The 19,170-nt window shown below is 31.5% G+C and overlaps 1 protein-coding gene across 3 annotated transcripts in view; it reads left to right on the plus strand.

Moving 5' to 3' along the window:
- Positions 1–19,170, plus strand: part of Foxp (Forkhead box P) — a 70,619-nt gene that overhangs the window by 30,756 nt on the left and 20,693 nt on the right. For 2 of the 3 annotated variants that reach the window (XM_064219083.1, XM_026637113.2), the window contains exon 3: positions 2,354–2,380. In XM_064219083.1, the coding sequence (XP_064075153.1) occupies positions 2,354–2,380 (27 nt within the window). Of the gene's footprint in view, positions 1–2,353; positions 2,381–10,762; positions 10,955–15,372; positions 15,585–19,170 lie in introns of those variants that run through there. The other variant, XM_064219084.1, reaches the window with a different exon arrangement.

A 19,170-nucleotide genomic window follows, 5' to 3' on the forward strand; every position in this document is an offset into this window, starting at 1 on the left:
CGTGTAAAGGTGACAACCCCGGGGCCCAGACTGGCTTAGAACATTCAGGAACCATAATAATAAACATAACATAATCAGCCTGTAAATTTCCCACTGCTGAGCTAAGGCCTCCTTTCCCGTTGAGGAGAAGGTATGGAGCATATTCCACCACGCTGCTCGAATGCGGGTTGGTGGAATACACATGTGGCAGAATTTCGTTGAAATTAGACACATGCAGGTTTCCTCACGATGTTTTCCTTCACCGCCGAGCACGAGATGAATTATAAACACAAATTAAGCACATGAAAATTCAGTGGTGCCTGCCTGGGTTTGAACCCGAAATCATCGGTTAAGATGCACGCGTTCTAACCACTGGGCCATCTCGGCTCTTTCAGGAACCATGAACTCATCTATTCTAAAATTATAAATGCGAAAGTAACTCTGTCTGTCTGTTGCTCGTTCACAATTAAAAAACTGCACCGAATTTGTTTAAATTTGGTATGAAGCAAGATTCACTGGAGGGTAGGACATAGACTCCTTTTTATGTCTAAGACCTAAACTGATCACCCCCTAAAACCCCAATAAATACCAAATATGTGTACCAAGTTTCATGGTACTCTATGAAACCGTGTCGAAGTATTAATCACGGACAGATATACAAACATCCATTATAATATATACATATATTTATATGTAAATAAATTTAACGTCACTTATCAACATTACGCGAATCGGCGTAAAGCTTCTGAATATCTACAAATAACGATAAGGAGTTTGATTACAGTAATATAATGACAATAATTTATTGAAATAATAACAACACTGAACAAATAGTACTCTATTACTTTAATATTTAATTATTAATTTATTTATTTAATCGGTAAATAAATTAACTACCTGAAAGTGAGTCCCGTCACTATCTTGTGTTTACTGGTAGATTCGTTTCGTACTGATCGGTTAGGGTAGGCGAGGATACTGATGTCGGTGTGTTGTGAGATGGACTTCTGTCATATATGAATATAGAAGTTAAGATACTCCAAAGCTTTCCCTTCGAGTGAATAGTCTAATCTTTGACCACCAACGGGATATTATCAAAATCTTATAGATAAATTATAATTGTACCTTCATAATTTTTTCAATATCTAATAGCATTAGCATTAGCAGCCTGTAAATTTCCCACTGCTGGGCTAAATGCCTCCTCTCCCTTTGAGGAGAAGGTTTGGAGCATATTCCACAACGCTGCTCCAATGCAATATCTGGATAGAGTATCGCATTACAAAAGAACTTAAACAAACAAGCTAACTTTATTATCTTGGTGTGCGCCTGCGCAATGACATGATTGGTTAACCTCTTACCACCAGGCTGACCATTTGCCTGACCTACATATGTCATAATAAGTATTCTTAAAAATGTATTTAGTTTTATCTTTTCATGACTACGGAACTCTACTATTACGACACTTAATACAAAAATAAAATAAGTCTGTTTCGTTATTAACAATTAAAATATTCACATAGTTCCTAATTATAATAATCTCAGTACAAATGAAACCAAAATAAAATTGCAAGTGAGGTCATTTGAACTAGCCGTGACCTTCCATCCTTGACCGCGGTTATTCACGCGCAGTAATTTTTTTTGTCGTTTATTCAAATTTATTTATTAGACTATCGTTATAACAAAATTAACTTTATTCTTAACTAAAATCTGTAGTATTAAATGAGGATTCTTTTTTGTAAAAAAAAAAAACTACTAAACTAATTTATATAAAACTTATACTAGAAGATAGAGCACGTCGGTGTAATTAAAGTCTATACTAAACTCTATTAATTATGCTAAAGTAACTCTATCTGATATCTCTGGTTTTTTTATGATATCGGTAGGCGGACGAGCAAGTAGGTCACCTGATGGTAAGTCACTACCGCCCATTGACAATGGCGCTGTAAGAAATATTAACCATTCCTTACATGGCCAACGCGCCACCAACCTCGAGAACTAAGATGTTATGTCTCTTGTGCCTGTAGTTACACTGGCTCATTCACCCTTCAAACCGGAACACAACAATACTAAGTACTGCTGTTTGGCGGTAGAATATCTGATGAGTGGGTGTTACCTACCCAGACGGGCTTGCACAAAGCCCTATCACCAAGTAAAAAAAAAAGTACGTATAAAACGCTGAACCGATTTAGATAAAATTTGCTATGGAGTTTGAGTCTCTGAGAAGGATAAGCTACTTTTTTAAATAGTATTTTTTTAAATGTAAAGTTTTATAAACATCGAGCGGGTAAAGCTGCAGGTTCAACTGGCTTAGAATAAATCCAACAGAAGTTTACAGTTTTCTATTATTTTTATAAAAGTATTTTTTTTCTTTTCACAGAGACCAATGGTGCAATTACCAGTCCTGGTAAGTCATTTTATTAATATTATAAATTTTAATTATTAATTCAACTAATACTAACTTCAAGCTAATAAAATATATCGATGGTAGTATTTGTTGAGTACACCTGTAGTCTTGTAGTAAGTTACGGTTGATAGCAATAAGTTCTAACTTTGAGTCCTTATTCGGGCCCAGTTTTATTTAAGCTACAAAGGTAAGATCATAAAAGTATTAATAAAATCATTAACGAACTTTATCTTATAGTGCTTGGAAAAGCTTTCGACTTATGATTTTTGCCAAGAGCTCTCTTATTGTCCTTTGTAGATTTCGTAGAGTCATACTCTACGCGGGGAAATCCCGATTCGAAACGAATGTACGGAAAATGATATTGTTTTTTGTTTTCATGATTTATTCATGGAAACAAAAATCTGCCTTGTTTTCAGTATTGTTTTTTACCGCCCTGAACAAGAGAAATAAATAACATATTTGTAAATGAGAACAATTTGAATTAAATTGCTTCATTTGTACAAAAAAGTTCTTTTTTTTTTTTTATTATTCTATCTATTTTTTTTATTATTTATTACATTGAAATACAGAAATTAATTAAGTGTTTAATCCTACTTAATAACTTTTTAATATATATATATAATTACACACACGGACAATTCCGTGCACGATCACACGGTAACACCTACTTGCGTCAGAAGCGTTTCAGCCACATGTTACATGTAAAAACGTTGCACTTAAATTCGAAAACAATTCTACTCGCGTTGGCTGTAATTAAATCAAACTTACTTACATAGCATAACTAGTATTATATTTTTCCTTTTACAATTCAGTTTTAAAAGGAGAGTGTCTATAAGTCCTAGATTTTTATTTAAATAGCATTTTATACTTTAAAATAATGGACATAAAGCTAATATTAAATTAACCCATATATTTTATACTTGAAAAATGTTAATAGAGCGATGAGATCTTTAACCTTTAAGTACCGACGTGCGGTCTAAGAGGCCCCGATAGGTACTCGACTTGCTAGTTTACTCCTTTCTCTGCCCAATACCGAATCCAGCTTTTCAGTAGCTGCATGGTTAGTGCCCACATTGATGTCGGAAAAGGCAGTGTTATCATCGCGGATGTATTTGATGAGGAATTACCATTTGAAATTCCGACGCGGCCTCACAGGCCTCATGTCGTTAGTTACGTAAGTTTTTTCTTTTATTTATTGTGTAAGTAAGCTGTTACTTTGACAGAGATTATGAACTATGGATACATCAGAGAGTTCTGGCAGTTAACGAACCAGTTGTGCAAACAATTAAAAAGAAATAAAAGAGAAATATCCCCAGAGTTTTTGCAAATCCCCTTTTTTTGGTTTTACAAAGGATACAACGATACTGTCTCATGTTCCCAAGAAAGGAATAGCAGTCATTTTAGCTTCATCACTGTATCATAATGAAAGAACAAACATGGACTCAGGGACGCCAGAAATCATATATTTTTATAATTCTACGAAAGGCGGTGTAGACGAAATAGATAAGAAATTCTCTGTGTATACTTGCAGTCGCCGATCAAGACGGCGCCCATGACAATTTTTTACTGGATTTTAGGTATTAGTTGCGTCAACTCTCATCTTTTACATGATGTACACGCAGGAAGACACCCTGATAGAGGAACATTTATAAAAAATATCTCGACAGTTGGTATTAGAGCGTGAAATTAGAATGAACTCATTCTAAGTTCACGCTATGCCCAACCGGGCAAGAGTACTTAGCTCTGATAAGCCAGAAATATGTGAAAATGAAGCTAAGGAAGTCAAGACACAAAAGACTTGTCTTCCATGGCAAACGAAAATTGACATATACATGATATTCGTGCAATAAATACTTTTGTTTGTAGTGCGCGAAACAAGTGTTCCCTGACTGTGTTTAGAATTTAACGAGTAGTTGAACTGTGGATATTTTTTTTTTTAGAAAGTTTATGTTCCTACATTATTTTTTATCTAAGAGGTACATTAGTCGTAAGTGGGAAATACTATTTTTTGTTATTCTGAAAAAAGTAGTTCAGAATATTTTTTTATTCTTAACATTATTAATTTTTTATATTGTGTTTTAATTTTTTATATCGAATGGTCTGATTTTTTCCCAAAATTTAAGCCAAATATTATTATAATGTTATACTCAAATATTTAATTAAGTTGATTTCCTTTCTATACTTAATTTTTCTTAAAACTCTTTATTTTTCATCATAATGCAAGGACAAATATTCAACTCCTACTTTTCTCTAATAAACCTGATATTATATACGCGGCCTCTCAAGCATCACATCGGTATTAACCTTACAAAAAATGCACGTCGGTACTTAAAGGTTAAAACAAATAAGGGTTAAAACAAAAACCCTCTCAGGTTTTAAGGCCAAAGATGTTGCGTAAATATTGAATTAAAATGCGAGTTATAGAAATGTTCTTCAATATGAAGGGACATTATAAATCTAGGCATTTAAATTAAAATGTATTTAGGGTTAAATTTAAATTGTTTGCCGAAATATTGCCAATCATTATTCAAAGACACTTCTATTTGCAAATTGATTATATGTATGTATATATGTCTATATTAAGTGAGTAGGACAGTTTGAATGTTGACAACTCTTTCCTTATCTTTATTAAGTCAATAAAATGTTCGAGATTTTTATTACAAGCACTAAATCTAATGTTCTGTCAAAACTACCGTGACGAAGCAGTTTTTTTTACGATGTAAAAAGACAAAGTTTACTCTCTGGTATATAGCTTGGTTTATGGGATTAATAAATATTTAAACGATAATTATTTATTTATTATTAACATAATCATATAAAATATATCGTATTCCTTAGGTCACCCCCGTTTCTAAAAAAACGTGTTATGTTTCTATATTAAGTTGAATATAGAAAACACAGCCCACTGTACAAATAGAATCAATAGGTACGGTATACAACACTTAAATGAGCTCAATTCAATGTCGAGGAAGGGAGGAGCAGTTCGAGTGAGTAAGCAGATCTTGCAATGCGAACAAGTTTCCAGGAGATCAATAAATTTAATTTTCAGATCCTTTTTTATTTTTGAGTACAATGAATTATGTTCTATTTTATGAAGTATTTTAACTAGTATCGCTCAACAGCGATACTTACAAATTAGAGTGGTTGTGTTTCTGTTTGAAGGTTAAGCGAGGCAGTGTGGTAAGCGCAAGGTACATAACTTCTAAGTTCCCAAGGTGGAGGCTCAATGACGATGTAAGGATGATTAATATTACTTAATATTTTAATTATTGATATTCCAATGTCTATGGGTTTGCCTGGATATTTTTTATTTAAAAGAAATGTTGTCAATCTGAATTTCAATAAAATCTATACATATAATAAAATTGGAGTGTCTGTTTGTAATATTAAAATAACAGTATAATTTTTGTCTGTCTGTCTGTCTATTGTTCCGGCTAATCTCTGGAATGGCTGGACTGATTTTGACGGGACTTTCACTGGCAGATAGCTGATGTAATAAGGAGTAACTTAGGATACAACAAAGATTTTTTTGTTAAATTCAAACGCGCACGAAGTCGCGGACACAGCTAGTTTACAATTCAAATCAAGTCAAATATTATTTACATTTTTTACATTAACAGCCTGTAAATTTCCTACAGCTGGGCTAAGGCTTCCTCTCCCTTGGAGGAAAAGGTATTGGAGCATATTCCACCACGCTGCTCCAATGCGGATTGGTGGAATAGACTACACACGTGGCAGAATTTCCTTGAAATTAGACACATGCAGGTTTCCTCACGATGTTTTCTCTCACCGCCGATTACGAAATGAATTATAAACACAAATTAAGCACATGAAAATTCAGTGGTGCTTGCCTGGGTTTGAACCGAAAATCATCGGTTTATTTCATTCTACTAATTTTAGTATAATTTTATTTTTAACTTGTTGTCGTCCGCGGCTACACTCGCGTTGTAGGGGTTGTTTGTCGGATATAAGCATTAAAAATGGTCGATATCTTTCCTTGGAGTTCACGCTTGCTTCATATAAAATCTTCTCAAATTCGGCTCAGTGGTTTGTCCGTGAAAGAGCAACAAACATACAGACAGACAGAGTTACTTTCGCACTAATAATATTAGTAAAGATTATATATTACTTAGCTAATATAATATATATTAAAATATGTTTAACGTTATAAATTCACAGTTACGTAACGTATAAAGCAGACGAAACGTTGAACATTATTCAGACGTAAAAGCTAGACTGGACCCAGACCTAGCTATAACTCAGTAGGTACAGCTGCAAATTGCGAGTCTCAGCTTTTATTGTTCCTCGCTGGCTGAAACGATTGCTTTGCCGCCATTATTGTATATAGTCTGAGAGGCGATTGTCAAATATTAATAGTAAATTGTTTAATTATTTAAATTGATATGATTATAATTACAGAATCTTTTTATATGTTTCTTGTCATTTATAAGAGATGCTTTTTAGTATCTTGTTATAAAAGAAAATTGGATCACTGTTGGTTAGAGATCACCTTTACTTATGGCATTGCAAGAAATATTTTTATTCCATACAGAATGCACTTACCATGAGATCTGGTTATACCAATTGCCTGTAATTATACTGGCTCACTGATGATTTTAAATGGAAAACAATACAATACATTTGAATTACAGTAAAGTTGATAAGTACCCACCCAAACGGGTTAGCAAATAACACAGCAGGTAATATTAGGGCCATCGAATTTTATCTCAGAAAATCAAATATTATTTATTTATGACACGATTTACCATTAACTTAATTCCAAAGGGGAGGGTGTTCGTGATGCCTTTATCTTAAGTCAGGTCGAAAATAAACTGTATTCAAAATTTCATAAAAAATCGACTAGAACTCTTTGCATGATTACGTAACAAACATTCAAACATATAAACTTTCACGTGTATACCTAACAGTAGTAGAATATTATAATACAAAAAACCTATTTATGATGAAATAATTATTATTGTAACGAATTCACAGATCTATTTAAATATGATCAATTATTGTATAACATTTCTATCATATACCTACAATATTAAATTAAAATCCGTATATTTATTTCCAGTCAAATCAAATCAAATTCATTTATTCAATATAGAAGCATTACACTTACTTAAATATTGTCAAATTAAACCATCCAGAAAATACCTTGAACCGAGAATACCCGAAACAACCTCAACTTTATTAACACAATCTTTTATTTTAAGCTAAATAACGATTAAAGCAAATTAAAATGAATACGAAATAAGTTTCGAAATGTTACAACAGACAAACGATTAAAATCCTGAATATATATTTTTTAAATTCCACATCATAGCACAGATGGAACATTCTAGAGCGTCACAAATACAAAATTTAATATTGTGTATGTACATATATACATTACAATAAATTTTCAGTAGTGGAGTGTGGGCGGTCGCTTTATAGCGAGACTGGGCGTCACTGTTCAGTGGGCGTGGTCACGGAATCCCGCTTATAAGCTACAGATCTACCTCCTAAACCTCGAGCTCATAGCTCACTCCTAATTAATGTTTTTTACTGTTTAAACTTGAACGCTTCTATAATTTTTTGTTACACCGAGGGAATTATTAAGAGGTTTTTTTAAGGAAAGGAAATTATTTTTTGTTTTGTTTCAGTTTCGTTAATAACCGTTCGTGGCTGACCTGGCTGATTTTAAATATTTATATCGACCTAAATTTAAGTACCTCTAAGGTATTTTAGTAAACATTTATGAGTATGAGTTGGTTACCAAGACTAGTCTAGTCTAAAAAGATTTGGCATAAGTTTGGAATTTAGACGTATCACGTGGGACAAACAGATGAGATAATGGTACTTAACTGTTTTGTCTTTGCATATTTTAATATAGATTTAAAAAAAAGCATTCTTAACTTAAGAATATTTCAAAGAAAAAATTCTTATAGAAATATACTAAATATGAATGACAAAGAACTCTCGCCTCTGAAGCAAACACTTCACGAACAACGCCCTTACAATTTTTTGCGTATAACCTCAAATGCGAGTAGATAATTCATCAAGTCTAGACTAGTGTCAGTAGATCGAGGTTCTAAATTCAAATTCTTCCGGATGAGAGCCGGCGACGCAATCGATAGCTCCTAAATCATCGCCCAATAAAAATGTCAATGGCCTATCCGCGCGGACCTTGTATCACACCGTATGCTTGAGATTATCTAAATTTTTAGTTGAGATATGGACTTAAAAATATCAAAAGTGGTTAGTAAATAAATTATTTTTAAATAGTTTAGAAGGGTTTTAACGCGATCTTTCCTGTTTTCAATTTGCTCGATGTTTCGATACAATTGCATCTCTTCATTCTCTCAATTTTTTATTTTATTTTTATTAATATCTGATTAGTGGGTGGTCACTACCAAGATGGTCTTAAAACGACAGGTCACATTAGCTGTATCTTGAAAAGACCGTCATGCCATTCATTGATGTTGGTTCATCAATATTGATAATCTTTTTTCTATGGCAGTTTGATAATATATTATGTTTTAGTTTGATAGTCACCCTCAGTTCAATCGAAAAATAAATAATTTTATTTGTGCATAATTCTAATTTTATGGTTTATCTTATTGGTTTTATTAATTATTATTTATTATATAATAGTGAAAAAAATGTATTATACTTCTCTTTTTTAATTATTGCTTATGTTAATTTATATTTTCAATACATACATTATATTGCATAGTGAGACTACCTGTAAGTAGTAGAACTTTTGCCTTGATAATTTTGAAATGTAATTTATTTTTTATTTTGGATGTAATATTGTATCTACTGCTGGTTGTCCTAATGAAAATAAAATAAAAATAACAACCATTAGTGTCGATTTGATTCATTATCATCGTTTTCGGAATAATTCTTGGTAGTTTAAGGAACTAATTTACAAAATTGAAGTAGGTAAGTAGTGAAGAACTTCTGTAATTAAATTACCTTATGATGCTAAATATTGATGGACATTGCCTATTCTTTAGGGCGTCCGGTACAACTCGCGCGGGTGCACGCTTGTGAATCTGTATTGATAAATAATATAAGCAGCCCTAAATGGCGCGGACGTATGCGAAGAGGTTTTGCTCGTGCGGCGGGTGGCTCATTTCTCTAGAGTTAAAGACGACGAACGAACGACGTTAGGTTCATGGCCCAAATCGGAACTTCGGAGCGGACATCCGTTTCATGCACCCGCGCGAATTCATACGATACGATTCATTTATGCTGTAAAAGTGTAATTAGAAGATTTATTTCAGTTTAGAGCAAGTGAGTCTAAGTAATGTAATCATTGCTCAAAATATGTACAAGGTCAATCTCACCAGCTTGCGTGGTAGCGTTGTAGTAGTGGTAGGTTGCATTCATTTGAATCCTGTAAAATGACGATGAATGTACAAGGGCGAGCCTACTTGAATAAACTATTTGTCGAGTCTGAACATAAGTAGGGCATTGATAACATCAATATAACATACACAAGAAAAATCGGATCTTTACGAATACCCTAGGATGATTGCAACAGACCGTTATAGGATTTTCGCATAAATAACCTTCAGTTATTACTTTAAAGTGATTATGTTCTAAATTTCTTATAATATAATTATTCGTTAAATTATAATCATATTACGTGTTGATTTCAAGAACGGTGTAAATTGTGCCAAGCGCATGCGTGGTAAGCTCGTATTGGATAATAATTGAAATAAATCCTTTGCAAACTCCCTATGGGCTTGTTAATCTAATGTTTTCTATCATATCTTTTCTTTACAGAAATTTCTTTACCAGACGAGATAAATAGTATTTTTAATTTTTTATTTAACCCCTATAACTCGCCATCTACAATAAGAACACATTCGAAATTCAAATGCTGAAAATTTTCGACACAGTTACGAAAATTCAAAATGGCAGCGTTTCCGTTACAGCCAGGAGCTGCGTCGGTGTTGCGCCAAAAAATAAATATTTTGCATCGTCAATAACATTTTGCTCTCTCCAACCCGCGCATGCGTACAAGCTACCGGCCGCGGCCCCTGTCAGAAATATGCAAATTAATCTATAAAAAAGCGATTTAGGATATCCACTACAACATTTCTAGTTCGTGTAATAAATCTAGACGTTATCATTTAATTTTCGTCTAAGTACTCTCTGTTTTTGGACACGTGAGCTAGTCGCAGCGGTGTCGCTTCGTCCCTGTCTGCTTGTACCGCGCATGCTCAGTTGTAATGTTTATATTATTTGTATTTGAGATGTGTATCACGTAAACTATAACTACCACAGCCATAGCGCCAATACTGAGGGCCAGTGCCCGCCCCTCCCCGCTTCGGTAGTTAAATATTTCTTGCTTATTTCGACCTAGCATTGTTGTTGCCGCCGCGTCGAAGGCTGTTGTGTATTGTTTAGAGGCGCGTTGCCCGAACAAATATATTATTTTCACATTACAAATATAGCGTGCGTTTGCATTTATTGAAGTGAACGGGATTTTTGTATTTTAATATTGTGTATGCATTAAACTGCAGTGTAAATAATTTGCATCGGGAACTGCATCCGTGCAGGAACTTATAAGTGGTAGTTTTTGTCGCTGTTCAGTGTTGGATTTAGTGCTTTTATTTATTGATTTTGTTCTTTTTTAAATGTTTTAATTATGTTTCTGGAGTCGTGAGTGGTTTTTGTTTTATGTTCAATTTTTAAACCGAGGAGGCTGTCTAGCTTGCATCGGATTTATTAAATTTTAATTATTATTTATTTGCTAGTCTAATCGATTATTTGATTTAATTTATGTGAGAGGTTCTTCGGTGTGCATTCGTTAGTAAAACTAAAATTTTAAATTTCATTTTCTAATAACATTTTCATTTAAAATATACAAAAAAATATTTTTTAAATAATTTAATGAATATTTAAATTATATATAAAATAAATATTTATATTAAATTAATAAACTTATATCATAAAAAAAACAATAAAATAACGAAACAGTTCGAAACGTCGCGTAAAAAGTTTGAATTACCGCGTCGGAACTTATGAGCACGTGGACTGTCGCTCATGTGCACCGCGCGCGCCAATCACGAGCGTCGCTCATAAGCGGGCGTCCAATCGCAGCAGCCGCTGAAGAGCGCTGAGTTTGTCAGCTGATGAGCAACGGATTTCCCGCCCGCTTTTACATTCGGTAATCGGTTCATTGAAAATACGTTTTTGAAATTCGAAAAAAGTTCGAATGTTAGTTTTGGATTATTTAGTTAATCATTTTAAAATTAAAATGTTAATTACTACGTTTTTATTTTATTTTGATTAAATTATTGATTTTAATAAATGAATGTCCAATACGTTAGTATGTTTTAGTTTAAATGATGTTGCGATTAATAATAATAATATTGATACAGGAAATACTAATAATACAAAAATTAAAACGACCCACTTAAATAATTTGTACGAATAATTGGGTGTGACAAAAATAGCTTCTGTGCGTCAATGTAAATAACAATATTTAAGTAACGATATTAATTTACTTTAATAAAAATAAAACTTAATTATCAAAACAGCCAGGCTAATAACAAAAAAAAAATATAGAAAAAAAAATGATAGCTCGGACCGCTTACTAACGACTAAAAAACATGACATTACATAAAAAATAGCAATAATTGATTAATACTGTGTTCTAGAGCGAACGATGAGAAACCCAGTGTAAATATAGACACAAAACACGTTAAAAATATTCGATGATAAATTTATCTGTTATAAAATTTTATTTATAAAATTTAAGACCTACATCAAATGGAATTAATTATTTCATTGTCATATAAATATATTAAAAAAAAAAAAAATTAAATTAACAGTAAATAAAAACATACTAATTTTGATATATACAATTATTATACAAATTTTTAAATCGCGTGATGTGGTGGGAAGTTTCTGACGTATTTTCCGATAGAACTGCCATTGCGATTCTCTTAAAAAAAAAAATAGCGTTTAAAAATATATTTTATAATCTGTTCAGTATTGAAGATAATAATATAAATTTAAAGTGTGAATAGGCAGCTTTATTTCTTTACAGATAATTTTAGAATGAAAAGTAAGGAATCGAAATAGTAAGACTGCACAATCCTGATTATTAAGATTCTCCCGGTCTGCCTTTGCTTGCTGCTGAAAGGGTGAGTGAGCCAGTGTAAATATAGGCACATGTCACATCGAAATGATGTAACTAAGGGTTAATATTTAGTATACATTTTTTTATATGTGCAATAGACTAGACATCTTATCAGAAGTACATTTGCCTACATTCCTTCTTGTATCTATCATATAATTAAAAAAAAATAGCTTGTCATTACGTACAAAAATATAATTCTATTTAATCTGTAAAACTAAAATATTAGAACAGATATATTTTTCTTTTCGAAATAAATCCGCTTACATACTTACGTATATACAAGTATTGTGAAAATATTCAATTTGTCATTTACAGACAAAAAATACGAAAAAGATGGCATCCATTTTTTTTTTTAGTAATCAGTATTCTTAATACAAATTTCAATGTGTTTCAATGTGCTCGCTTTATTGGAATTAGAAAAACTTGTTTCAGCGGAATAAAAAAAACTAACGCATATTAATTTAAAAAAAAAAGCACCTTACTATATAAATGTGAAAGTTGCGAAAGTTTGTGTGCTATTTAATAATATTTAACATAAACGTCGATTATATTCTGGTATAGGATGTTGATTTTTTTTAAATTATTGATAAAAAAAAATATACCTATTAGTTAAATACAATCTACGCTGAACGAAGTGACACAATTATGTTAAAGAAAATATAAGTCACTTTCTATCCGTCTGTGTCGCTCTAATCTAAATATTAAATTGATATTTGACTTTAGATTAATTTTGAGCAAAATCGCAGCATCAAAAGCTAAAAAAAAAGGATACGATATATATATTCGTAATCTATATTACGATAAAAAAAACTGTATGCTATTTTTCTTTGCATATACGATTCAATAAATTATTTAGTTTGCTTATCCGTTTTGACGAAAATGTTGATAAACTACAGATAAAAATTAAAACCTAATAAAATCTTTTATCAATATTACATAACACTTGAGGATTGATTGAAATCACAAGGATTTAAAAAAAGAATGATACGATTTAACTATTTGTAAAGTGGGCGGGAAAATAAAATTTATAGATATACGTAACGTCAATTTCATTCAATATTGACAGATAAAAATACACAGATTAAATATAAACCAATGTTTATTTTAAATATATTTTATTATTTTAATTCTTTTGTTTTTATTTATGTGGATTATCGATTAATTATAGATATTATGTTTCGTTGTCGATGCTTTGCTTTAGAAAGCCTGTCTTTAACGACGGAAACTATAGTTTTCCAAAAACGATTATAAACTAAACATTTCTTCATTTATAAAATTAGTGAAACCGTAAGAACATTAATATTATTAATATTATTACCAGTAGATGCGTCGATTTAGAGACATAATAAAGGATAATATTTTAATTCAAATTTCACACAGTAATTTAACTATCAGTCAAACAAAAGTATAGTTGTTTTTTTTTAATAATAAGACACCTTGACCTAAAGAGCTAAACTTATAATATTAAGCTGAGGTAAGACACGACATTATTATTAGATGTGTGGTTTGATCTAAAATTTAATCATCTACGTATTAACTAGTTTCAATGTCCATTCGCTTGGTTGTCATTGATTTAAAAGAGAATTGTTATTTTAAATATAAATAACAGATAGTATGAAAAAAATATCAGTATATAGCTATACGTCCTTAATGAATATTAAAATTAGAATAATCTTTTTACTTCTAGTTAGATAAACGCAATACAATATTAATAAAAAAATATTCGTCGGTTTAGTAAATAACTTATTATTTTTACCGATTTTCCATTTCACTAAGTCCAAATTGACAGGATTGATATATTGACCTGTGTTTATTTTATAATTTTTTTTTTTTAAGTAGTAAATATATTGAGTTCAGTAAACAAATGGATATTTTTGCTAAATTTCCATTGAATTTTAGTCCAGTTGCCAGGATGAATAATTTAGACCTTGAATCAGCTCTCGATAAAAAAAAATAAGACACATTAAAAAATTGTCATTTCTTTAAAATATAATTATTGAATTATTGTACCAACGGAAAGTCAATCAAAATCTAAATTAATTAATTAAAAAAAAGCTTTACAGACACGTATGATTAGACAAACAAAATTAAATTAAATATCTGCCTAAATTACGAATGCAGATTTTAATAAGAAAACGAAAGAAACTCAATTACATTTTAAATATAAAACATTATAATGTAAAGAAAATGTCTCGTTATGAGTTTTCTTGCGATATTCAGGACAGAGGCGTCACTTTTCAGCGGGTAGGCGTGACGCTGAAAATTGACGCCCCGTTAAACGCTTAAGAGAGGGCGGGCGGACGCTTTTGAGAGGTTCTTGCTACGTTAAAGCTTTTATATACTCAAATTAGGTTAACTGAAATAAATAGCCTTTATATTATATATATTTTAGCTTAAATTGTATTATCGTTTAATGTATGTACTTTGCCAGTGGATCGTTAAGAATTCGTCAAATTTATTTTTTCAACATATATTATATAATAATATTTTATTTGTTCAAATATTTTATTTTTATTCTTGATATATCGATTTTGTGATTTTCTAATTAGCGTAACGACCAGTGAGAATGGATTCTGGCTTTGAGTCAGCATTTTGTACCAACGACAATTTTCTGCTTAATAATGTTTTTTAATTAAATAATCACAATTATATTATAGTAACCGTCAAATATTAATTATAAAAATAAATATAAGCTTCAGTTCTGAAATTAAAAATATAAAATATTAAGAAAAGCAGACCAAGAACATAACATAAATCTCAAATTAAATTATAACATTTTTTTTTATTTGCGCATCCAACACTAAACAGCGATATTATTTTATTTGTAAATAATAATTTACAGATTAACGATTATATTTATGAAGATATAATAGTGTATATTATGGGAATAAACATTTATATCATAATAATAAATATAAACAAATCTATTATGACTGATATCGTTTCAGTCAATTAGATTTATTACTAATAAACAAGTGAGCCGTGTGATAATTATTTATTAATAACTCTAAAAGAATATAGAAGAAGATTGCGATGTTGTACGCCGTGAGACAGGTGAGTAATTTATTTATAGAATAATTATTATTAAGTAATATTCCTACTTTTGACAGAATTTAGAAATTATTCCATAACGCTGCTCCAATGTTGCTGATATACGGTGATATCCAACACAAGGATTCCTCGTGATCTTTTACTCTCAATTTTAATCACAAATTAAGAATAGATAAACTAAGTAAAGTGTGATCCTTGGAGGAACCATGTCTAGCAGTGGACGTATTCCAGCTGGAGACGGCTTCATTATCAGCTCGGGCTTAAAGTCGCAAACTTCTGACCGATAAGACTTTAAAAATATACATTTTATACAATTTTACTAAAAATAACAAAAGTGTATTGTATCTGTTTTTGGAAACAACTACTTATAAGCTGACAAATTGAAATGATAAATTGAGGTATACTTTTCCTTCATATGTCCCAGCATGTGTCGGTAATTTTGTATGTCCGGTTTTTTAAGAAACTACAAGGTATTTTCAGATTATTTAAATGGTGTGATCTTCCTAATTTCTTATGGAAAGACTTTAGGGGCGTACTCGAAGATATATTTTTGAATTAGGCTGCTAAAGCGATGTTGTATTCAATATAAAGCTACTGATTGTTGATACTGCCGAAGACATTGACAAAGTACATCATCAACTATAACACACATAAATAACATATCATTAAACACTTGATGACGTCAATTTGTTGAAAAAATATATATTTCAAGTATTATACAATTTTCGAAGGGAAAGAGAGAGTTCTTGAGAATTGTTGCGATTTAAAAGTCGATGAAACGAAAATGACTACCGTCAAACAAGGCAAAAAGTTATTAAATTATTAAAATTAATTTCGTGTGTGTGTTTTTTTATCAAGAAAGAGCTTTCTATCTACATAATTTGAGCCGTAATTTTACAATATCAATTAATATATGAAAAACCCCCTTCAGAATATAAATCCTTCCATGGAAAACCAACACAAACTTGCAAAAATTTTTCTCCAGTTAAAAACCATATAAAATACGATTAATTTTATGTCTACCTGAAATTCAACTAATAGTATCTCCAAAATATTTATCTTCTATAAAATATGGTATTGAGTAAAATGTTTTACTTATTACTTGGAAATCTTAAATATATAATAATTGTTTAAATTGTCTTTTTAAATAGTGGTAGGTTTAGTTGGTGGAAGAGCTATGTGTACCTAAGTCTGTCTGATATATACCAACTAGTCATCATATATTCTACTAAAACTAAACTAAACTAAACTTCTAAACAGCAATACTTAGTATTTTTGTGTTCCGGTTTGAAGGGGGAGTGAGCCAGTGTAACTACAGGCATAAGGGACAGGCATTAACTCCCAAGGTTGATAGCGCATCGGTGTGTGTAAAGAATGGTTAATATTTCTTCTACGGGCGGTGATGACCGCTTGCCATCAGTACATATCCAACTACCTATATTAAAAAAAAAAAACAAAAAGCATTTTTACATTTACCCTGTCACAATCCCAATTTGTATTTGAATATAATTTTTGAAATATGAGATGAGATGAGATTAAAATTCCGCCAATTTGTATATAATATAACTTTGACATATGAGTTGAATAAAAAAAATCCTGATTAGTTTTTCTTTCGCCAGTTCTCAACTCTGAGGTCCTTCCCGAATCGGTGGTAGATTTACAAAAATAATTTGACTTTATTAATACTTCATTAAGTTGACACAACGGGGTAGTTAATTAGTGTGCCTAATACTGAATTAATCTCTAAATATAATTTCACGAAATGCAATCCAAGTGGCCTTTCGTAACTCACATCAGAAATCGTCAAAGCAAATCATTTATAGTTTATAAAGCGCGACGTATGTTATTGTTATTTAAGTTCCAACGTCTCATGCTGTGTTTTTCGTAAAAAAAAAAACAAAACATCGTGTACCATACACGGTTATATTACTCATTACATAAACACACGGACGGTGCTTATCTAAAATATACTCGTATATAACTGTATCGTATTTATTATAGTTCGATAGTTTATGTGTTAATCTCATGAACTGAAGTTTCGATTTGAACTCTTTTTGCGTTAGATAGTCCGTTTTAAGGTTAAAGGTCATGTTTCATTACGTCACGGCTTCAAGGACCTGATAAGTAACTATAACGTCAACTGATCTTATTAACTGTATGAAGAAAATTTTTATTATAGTATGTGTTGTTTTTGGCGGATTGCACAAAAACCAATATGTGGAATTCGATCATTGATTTAGTATAGACTTTAATCACTGTGTGCGTGAGTGTGTGAGTTTGTGTTTTGGTGTGCGTTCATTGGGTGCGTTTAAATCGTAGGACGACCTATCGAAACATAGTGACTATTATTATTTTTATTTCAACTTAACAAATCAAATCAATTCCTTTATTACTAATTTGATGTTTTGAATTGAATTACCCGACCTGAGAAAAATCGGAAATACTATGATTTTTTAACCTAAAAACTGCAAATTTTCGTAAGTATTGGATTCCAAGACTATTAACTATTAAATATACCAACATTAACATCAGGTACAATATTAAATATGTATTACATCGAAAAACCAAAGCAAATTAAGTAAATACGACGAATTCCATTGTTTACACTTTCACACAAACATTTCCGTAAACGAAACGCATATTCATACGTTACGTATTATTGAAATTTCTTCTTTAAAGCGTGATCATAATAATGTCACGTACGTTTTATTTACTACGTGACAGAAGAATAAATACTTTGTAAGCTATTATAATTGTTTATTAATTGTTTTCGATGAAACGTGCGCGACTCACTGCAATCATGTATCAATAGTGTGTTTTAAATTTTATAATAAAAATTACACTTCGATTCGTAATTGAGAATATTCATTTCGTCCAAGCCTGGTTGGTACCATCCACTAATCTATTCTACCAGCAAATCTATATATATAAAAGCGAAATACCACTCACTGATCAATAACGAAATCTCAGAAACTGTAACACCTACAAACTTGCCAGGTAGGTTCCTTATAAGGTGTAGATATCCGCTAAGAAGAATTCGAATTTTTCGAAATTCGACCCCTAAGGAGGTAAAACTTGGAAGTTTGTATTTTATATTTCGCGCTGGTAATGACGCAGTTTCAGCTGGTAGCTTATGGTTGTGTTGCGGTTTGAAAGATGAATGAGCCAATTTAACTACAAATGCAAAGGACGTCGCCAGGGTTGGTGGCGCAATAGCCATGTAAGCAATGGTTAATATTTCTGTCAAAACCAATAGCTATGGGCAGTGAGTTATTATCAGGTGCCCAATTAATAGTCGAGGTGCGGGTTCAAATCAGCGGTACTTGCCTGGGGCAAGCTCCACAATGAATTTTCATGTTCTTAATTTGTTTTTATAATTCATCTCGTGCTCGGCGGTGAAGGAAAACATCGTGAGAAAACCTGCATGTGTCTAATTTCAAAGAAATATTGCCACATGCGTATCCACCAATCCGCATTGCAGCGTGGTGGAATAGGTATGCTCCAAACCTTATCTCCAAACGGAGTGAAGGCCACCAGCAGTGGGGAATTGACATATAAAACAAATCTATTAAAAAAATATTCAATAGTG

This window comes from Vanessa tameamea, chromosome 26 (assembly GCF_037043105.1).
Source record: "Vanessa tameamea isolate UH-Manoa-2023 chromosome 26, ilVanTame1 primary haplotype, whole genome shotgun sequence".
Lineage (NCBI taxonomy): Eukaryota > Metazoa > Arthropoda > Insecta > Lepidoptera > Nymphalidae > Vanessa > Vanessa tameamea.